Genomic DNA, 8618 nt, shown 5'->3' on the forward strand with positions numbered 1-8618 from the left:
GGGGAGTGGGAATTCACCAGCCAGCCTGCTCCTGGGGTGGGGGTGGACAGTGTGAGTGACATCATGAGTTACCATATTGGGGGGTGGGGGGGCATGGTTACTTGGCTCAGGGACCTAGGCAGGGAGCTGGCAGGGCAGATTAGAAGGCACTTTCCCCAGAGGAGCGAACCTTAGAGATGAGCTTTGAAGGACAGACAACATTCTGCCTCACTGAGCAGAGGGGAGACTTCAGGGGCACCTAGAGCCCTCGAAGGACATGGGATTCTTCCTGTTAGTTGTCAAGTCCACACATAGCAACCCCAGACAACACACTAGAATGCCCCGTAGGGTGTCCTAGGCCATGATCTTTCAGCGAGATCTCCACCCCTGCCCCCAACCCCGCTGCCTGCCTGGCCGGCCGCTGAGTAGAGCCAAACCACCAACTTGTCAGTTGCACCCTGAGCGTGTGAGAAGTGAAGGTTCGAGCGTTGCTGGCACCCACCAGAGTTCCCATGTGGCTCTTGGGTGAGGTGCCAAGATGTGGCCGGGCAGTTTGTCATAGAGGCTCTGCCACAGGTTGGCTCTGCTTCTTGGACTCCAGGCAACCTTGAACATGAATTTGCAGAAGGCTCACTCATTCATGACTCACATTTTCTGGTCCCTTCTCCTCCATATCCTAAGCCCACCGGGGCTTCATTTTAATGTGCTCTCCAGGTGACTCAGGGATTCCCAGGATGGTCATTGGGATCCAAGAGTCGATGTTGATCAGACTTGGATTTTAGAGGTCACTCGGCAGTGGTGGGGAGGGCATGACAGAGGTTCCCCAGAGTGGAGGGAGGGTGTTCTGACAATAGTTCAAACGTGAGGTGATAAGGTGTCATTCCAGGTAGTGGCAGTAGGAACAAAGGGCATTTACAGAAGCATTTTGCAAGTGTAAGTGGCAGGACATGGTGACACCCTGGTGGGTTGAAAGGAAAGTAAGTCAGGTGTGTATGTTTGGATGGCCTCGTATATGGGGAGGCTAGTCTACAGCTTAGGGAGAAGGGAAGGCATATGTTTGGGGGATAAAATAAAGGATTACTTGTGAGAGCTAGTTGAGTTGGGGGACAACTGGAGGTCACTCCAGATTTTTCCTTGTTTTTTAGTGCATAAGTGTACACACACCACACACACAATCACAACTCTCGCCAAGATCCAGTCTGCCCTAGGGCACAAGGTAAACCTTGATAATTAGCATATGCCCTCCTTTTCCTGGCAGGTGCCCACTTAGAATTGAGCAAAGGGATGGGAAATGATAATAACACCCTGAAATATGGATTCAGTTTTTGAAATTGTGAAGCAAACCATGCGTCTATTTGTTCTGACTAAACAAAACCCCCACTTGTAACCCAAACCAAGAAGCACGATCCCTGGGAACAGTTCTGTCCCGCCGCCCTCAGTGCTGCTGCGACACCGCTGTGCTGTGCTGCACATGCAACCTGGCACGAGTGTGTCCTGGCGTGCATGGGGAACACGCAGTTTATGGATGGCACTTCCAATGTCTTTGTAAAGCCAGCCACACAAGACACACTTTGGTTGATTTGAGGGCCATGGTTGGTTAGGACCCCTCCCTATCGTATACAGGTAGGCAAAACGACAACGGAGACAAACCAAAAAGAAAACAAGAGATTGAATTAAAAAAGGTAAGAAACCTAGCAAAAATAAAAGAAAAAATCACAGATAATTCGATGCTCCCTGCTCCCTCCCTCTGCCTCCTCCTCTCCCCAAGTCCCCCTGGAACCATTGGACCTGTTGCTTTCTCTTCGGGCTTGCTTCCCATGCCTGTCTCACACAGGTAGACAAAATGACAATAATGGAGACAAAACAAAAACAAAACAAAGATTGGATAAAAAGGGGAAAAAACTAGTAAAAGACAAAATACATTAAAAATTCCAGGTCTGTCCACTGACCTTTGCTTTTTTGGTTTTGTTGTTGTTGTTGCTGCATATTTTATTTATTTATTTATTTCTAATTAAAAGATCATTTTATTGGGGGCTCTTACAACAATCCATACTTCAATTGAACCAAGCATATTTGTATATATGTTGCCATCATGATTTTCTAGACATTTGCTTTCTACTAAGCCCTTGGTATCAGCTCCTCTTTTTCCCCCTCACTTGTGACCCCTTGATAAATTATAAATTATTATTATTTTCATATCTTACAGTGAGCACTGTCTCCCTTCCCTGACAGTTGCTATTGTTCGTCTCCCTGGAGGGGCGTGTGTGTGGTTATGTGTCGATCCTTGCAATCTCCTCTCCCCACCTTCCCCCTGCCCTTCTGGTATCACTACTCCCATTCCTGTTCCTGGATTCCATGTGAGTCAAGATCCTGAGCTTTACTACCGCTTTGTCACTCTCCTTGGCACTACATTGAGGAAGTAGGTGGACTTTGGGCCTCTGTTCAAGCCCTCCCTGAACCAAGAATACTTTGTTCTAACAACTTCGAATTCTGTGATCTCACCCTACCGAAACAATATCTGAAGACAAAGTGGGTGCATAGGCAAACGTGGTGAAGAAAGCTGATAGTGCCCGGCTATCAAAAGATATAGCATCTGAGGTCTTAAAGGCTTGAAGGTAAACAAGCGGCCATCTAGCAGAAAAAGCAACAAGCCCACATGGAATAAGCACACCAGCCTGTGCGATCATGCGGTGTCCATGGATGGGATCAAGTAACAGGCATCAGAGGACCCAAAACAGGAAAAAACATATTGTTGAGAATGAAGAGAGCCAGAGCAGAGACCCCAAACCCTCGTAGACAATAGGGCATCCTCTCACAGAAGGGTCACAAGGAAGGGATAAGTCAATCAGGGCACAGTATAGCAACAATGAAACACACAATATCCAGCTGGTTCCTTGAGGCTTCCTCACTCCACACTATCATGACCCCAGTCCTGCCTTTCAATTCTGGCTGAGACTGGAGCATGTACACTGGTACAGATACAAGCTCACAACACATGGAAGCCAGGTCAGATAAACCCCTCAGGAATCGAAATAGGAGTAGTAATACCAGGAGGTGAGGGGGAACGGGGTGGAGGATGGAGGAACCAATCTCAATGATTGACACATAACCTCCCACCCCACCCCACCCCAGGGGGGATGAACAACAGAAAATGTGGGTGAAAGGAGACACAGCAGTACAAGATATGAAAATAAGAATTTATCATTTATCAAGGGGTCACAAGAGTGAGGGTGAGAGGGAGGGGAAAAAAGAGGAGCTAATACCAAGGGCTTAAATAGAAAGTAAATGTTTAGAAAATGATAATGGCAACGCATGTACTAATATACTTGATGTAATTGATGTATGGATTGTTATAAGAACTGTCAGAGCCCCCAGTAAAATGGTTTCTAAAAAATAGGAGATTTTTTAGAATTGTAAGTCTTATGTAAATGCTACGTCAAATTGCAAACATGAGTAGAGGAATCAGTTCGCGTGCCCTGGTCTCATGTTAGCACAAGCCTATCAACGTGGATGTCACATTTTCTCTCAACTTGGTCTTTTATTTTTCCTTCCTGAAAAGGTGGTAGAAAAGAATGTGGACCCCGAAACCATGCTGTTACCTTATCTGAGGAAGAACCGTATCCTTCGCTGTGCTCAGAGTGTGTAAGTGGTGCGTGTGTAGCGATAATGTGCAGTTCTTTACAGCTGGTACTTCACAGAGCTTCGTAGAGCCGCATGAAGCACGGCTCCCACTATTCGAGAGTTTGGAGGGTGTCCTACAGCTTAGGTGTGCAGGCAGGGCACCATTGTGGCTGTCAGAGGCAGCATGTTTCTAATCTCTGGCTTGGCACTAAATAGATTATAATAATCAATAGGAATGAAAGCAATTGCTTCTAAAGGAGCTTAATTACGCCTCTTTTGGAATAAAGAGTCACAATATGACATTCTACCTTCAAAGAATCATCATTGTGTCCATTACAAAAAGAGAGTGGAGAAATCTCCTGGAATGAAAGAAAAAGAAAAATGGAGAAATTAGCTCCAAAATGCTTTTCTTAGAAAAACATTCAAAATAAATGTTATCTCAGAAACGGATTCCTAACCTGTTCTGCATGAACTCAGTGGGCTTTCAGAGACTTGTTCATCCTATGAAGTCACATATAAACACATTTAACAACGGAAGCATGTGCATTATTTTTCTGAAAAGAGTGTAATTCCCCAAAGAGTACACAAGTCTGAAATCATGAATAGCTACTTCTCTGGCACATGCGTGTGTTATAGAAAGTCATTTAATATCTTTGGATTTAAAAACAATGAAGACTGACTTCCTGGTTATCCATGTGTGATATTCAAGATTTGGTTCCCTTGTAGGTGAAGCATCCAAGGCTGCCACCCAAAGCCGTTAGGGACTGTAGGGACAATCCTCTTCACAGCCTGGAGTTGTTGATGGGCAGAGCCTAGGGGAGATGGGTCTTTAATGCAAACCCAGATGGCGGTTTTCAAAGTGTCACAACTGAGTCCCTTGGGCTTTTTCCCTCCGTGTGCTAAGAGGTGTGTCAAACACATTCTCAAGCTGCCACTCGCACGTAAAGGAAGCCAGGGGTAGGTGGATCCCGGGTAGTAAGGCAATGCCAAGTTTATCAGAGAACCAACCTCCTTGTGTCTTGCTGCTTCACCTGCCTCACCATGTAGCTGCCTCTGGTGGTCAGAGGTGACTGATGGAACGAAACCATCATATTTGAATTCTAGCAAATAAGTAAGGAATGGAAAAGGGACATCATCTTTCTTAGGATGTGTCCTTTATGGAAGCCAGATGAGGAACTCTCATGCCATTGGCCAGCCTGGCTAATGATGCCCCCCTACCTATAGAGGAGTCTGAAAAAATGTCTTTCTTTCTTTTTTTTTGAAATTTTATTTTATTTTATTTATTTATTTTTAAAAACATTTTATTAGGGGCTCATGCAACTGTTATCACAATCCATATACACATCAATTGTGTAAAGCGCATTTGTACATCATTCTCAAAACATTTTCTCTCCACTTAAACCCCCGACATTAGGTCCTCATTTTTCCCCTCCCTCCCCGCTCCCCCCTCCCTCATGAGCCCTTGATAGTTTATAAATTGGTATTTTGTCATATCTTGCCCTGTCCGACGTCTCCCTTCACCCACTTTTTGGTTGTCTGTCCCCCAGGGAGGAGGTCACATATAGTTCCTTGTAATCAGTTCCCTCTTCCCTACCCACTCTCCCTCTACCCTCCCAGTATCGCCACTCACACCACTGGTCCTGTAGCGCTCATCCGCCCTGGATTCCCTGGATTTTCAGTTCCTATCTGTACCAGTGTACATCCTCTGGTCTAGCCAGACTTGCAAGGTCGAATTTGAGTCATGGTAGTGGGAGCTGGGAGGAAACATTTAGGAACTAGAGGAAAGTTGTATTTCTCATCGTTGTTACATCGCACCCTGACTGGCTCATCTCCTCCCTGAGACTCCTCTGCAAGGGGATCTCTAGTGGTCTACTAATGGGCTTTGGATCCCCACTCCGCACTCCCCCCATCATTCACTATGGTAAGATATTTTGTTCTGATGATGCCTTATACCTGATCCCTTCTTTCTTATCCATATGTGGGGATAAGAACTGGGAGTTACAAATTAAGGAAAAATGAGCGAATCGATCCTAAGGACAACTAGCTGTTGCCACCACTGAAAGGTAGATAAATGATATCCTTTGATAGTCATTTGATAGTGATGACATTTAACTTTGTGTATTGTCAAAGGCACCCAGAGAACTGAAAACAAGTGGACAACATACTCAGACCTTCCAGCATTTAAACCCTCTTACTTATAGATTTCGTTTTTGTTTGGCACTATTTCTTGGCAATCTGAAGTCTGTTTTTTGCAAAGGAAGAATATAATGGAAATCAAGAATTTACAAGATTCTAAATAGCCACAGACATACAGATACAATTCGATAAATACATGTTGAACTCAAGGTGTGCAGTTTTGAGCCTCAGAATGTTCTCTTGCTTAAGGTCAGAGCTATGCAAGAAGAAAACCAAATCATTAGAAACACACGATCTTTAACTGTGCGACTTCCAGTCCGGTTCACAGGAACTAAGGATGGCTGTGGAGGAGGAGGCTGTGGTGCCTGTACAGTAATGCTATCACGATACAACCCCATCACCAAGAAGATAAGGTATTTTGCAGCAAATTCTAACTGTGGTTGAACCTTCATAGTCTTAAGCTTTGGTTGCGTCTTTGTAGTCTTAAACTTTGCTTCAGTAACTATGTGTTGAGCACGTACAATATGGCAGGCACTGGGTTAGGTATTGAGAGTCCAAGATAAATTAGGTCCCAGGAATATTACTGGTGTAGGAAAAGATGTTATTTCGCAGGGGATGACATAGGATCAAAGTAGCCCCTGTTGAGTGTTGGAAAACTGGTGTCAGTGCTGTCTGGGGAGGAAAGATATGGCTGAAGGGATGGGGAAGAAAAATGCCATGATTCCCCTCTGTTAGCATTCCTATCAATGAACTGAGCTCCTTGCCCCATATATACTTTCTCCAGAGATACTTGTTTCAAGTGTAAGTTGGAGCACATCATTGTCTTTCATTAAAACCACCAGTGGCTTCCTTCTGCATTTGGGATCTTTCCTGTATGTTTCGTTGCTATGCCTCTCCGAGTTTGTTGAGCTCCTTGGTTCTAGGGATAGATGTCTTTTTATCAGCTTTGGAAGCTTCTCAAACCATTATTTCCTGAAATATGAATCCGTTGTCACGTACTCTCCTTTCATTTTCTTAAGGGACTCCAGTTATGCTCATGTTAGACCGTTTAATATAATCCCACCGATCACAGGTGAGAGTTCGCGATCTGAGCACAACCAAGCTACCTGCTCTCTGAACGCGGAGAGATCCCTCCCCACGCTGCACCCTGCCTCCCAGCTTTTTAGGTCCTTAGAGAGTTCTGTTTCTCCCTTGTCTCCCTTTCCATGCCTTGGGAGATCTCTTTTCCCCGGTGGCCTGTTTCCCGTGAGTAGAGGGTAGCAGGTGCCGTGTGTGTGTGTGTGTGTGTGTGTGTGTGTGTGTGTGTGTGCAGCATGCGGTGCCCAGGGTTTTCTCGCCAGTCTCTGGTCTCTGCCCGGTCTTCCTTATCAGAAAGGACAAGTGTCGGGGAGCGTTTCTTCTTGCCTTCTTCCAGCCTCAGGCAATACTGATAGGACAGAGTTTCATCTGATCTGTATTCTAATCTGTCACACCAGCACACAGAATGCAATAAAAACACGTGTTGTAAATTAATCTGCTTTTCCCGGCTGAACACAGTTCTCCCCCACTCCCTCTGTCTCACCTAGGAAGGGCTGTTACTTACGGGAGGTTAATTTATTTAGGTTTCGTTAGGTCCTCGACGTCTGGTGGGCTTTTCGGAAACTATGAGCATGTAATGTATAGGAAGGACATTGTTAGAGTCAGATCTAGAATCAGACAGGGTGAACATGGTGAACATTTTAAAGACTTTTTTTGATCCTTTCATTGAAATCATGTCCAGAAGAGCTCTTGGCTGCTTCCTGAGACCTCTCTGGCCCCTGCCTGTCTCTCCGACTGGCCTCATCCCACTCCCTTGCTGCAGTCATTGGGCTTCAGCTCAGCAGGCCTGCTTTCTTCCCCCTTTCTGTCCTGGAAAGCCTTCCCCATGCCCTCCCCAGGGCACCTCCGCCGGGAATGTTTTCCTCCATGGTCTTTCAGAGCTGGCTCTTTCACATTGTTCAGGTTTCAGCAAGACTGTTACATTTCCAGAAAAGCCTTCCTTGATCTCCTACTAAATCGCAGCACAACTTCAGCTTCAAAGCTCTGTTGCTGTAGACTGTGTTATTGATGCATAGTACTTCTCATTATCTTAATGTATGTCCATATACATACATGTCATTTATCTCTCCTTAAGTAGAATATAGTCTAATTAAAGGGAGGGCCTTTGTTTATCATTTTCACTAATGTATCCAAGCACCCGAAACTCTGTCATATAATTGTCGATGTTCACATAATTTATAAAAGTGTAAAATAGATATTTACATATGTTTATAAATGAATACTATCCTTCCGATCACTCTCTAGAGGACCCCTGGTGGTGTAGTGAGTAACTGCTAACTGTAAGGTCAGCCGTTCGAAACTACCAGCTGCTCTTCAGGAGGAAGATGAGGCTTTCTACCCGAGTAAAGAGTTTCAGTCACGGAATCCCACAGGGGCAGTTCTATTCTGTCCTGTAAGGTTGCTATGAAGCAGCATCAACTCAGTGACAGTGAGTTTATTTTTAAAAAATCACTTTCATACATATCCACTTATGGAATTATGCTGTCCATACTGTTCAGAAGCATGCCGATCTCATTTTTAATATCTTTTCAAAATATTCAATGTATTTTAAATGGCTGTACACACTCCATGGGTTGCATGCACTGTAGTTAGTGCCAGTAGTAACTTGTATATGTGTGATTTCCTTATGCAACGTCCCCAGCAGCAGAGCTACAGATTCAAAGGTGGGAAGATTTTAAAGATTTTTGTTCCTTTCATTGAAAATGTTTCCTACAAGGGCTTTGTTATTTACATTCTTAAAAAAAAATTATTGGGGGCTCATAGGCTTATCACAATCCATACATGCATCTATTGTGTCAAGCACA

At 44.6% G+C, this 8618-nt stretch overlaps 1 protein-coding gene across 1 annotated transcript in view; it reads left to right on the plus strand.

The window, feature by feature from the left end:
* The window catches only part of AOX1 (aldehyde oxidase 1), a 105095-nt gene that overhangs the window by 5892 nt on the left and 90585 nt on the right, over positions 1–8618 (plus strand). The window contains exons 2-3 of the mRNA XM_013004345.3: positions 3437–3596; positions 6053–6149. Coding sequence (XP_012859799.2) covers positions 3437–3596; positions 6053–6149 — 257 coding nt within the window. The remainder of the gene's footprint in view (positions 1–3436; positions 3597–6052; positions 6150–8618) is intronic.

Source organism: Echinops telfairi, unplaced genomic scaffold, assembly GCF_000313985.2.
Source record: "Echinops telfairi isolate 266 unplaced genomic scaffold, ASM31398v2 ScPeMD7_3;HRSCAF=10, whole genome shotgun sequence".
Lineage (NCBI taxonomy): Eukaryota > Metazoa > Chordata > Mammalia > Afrosoricida > Tenrecidae > Echinops > Echinops telfairi.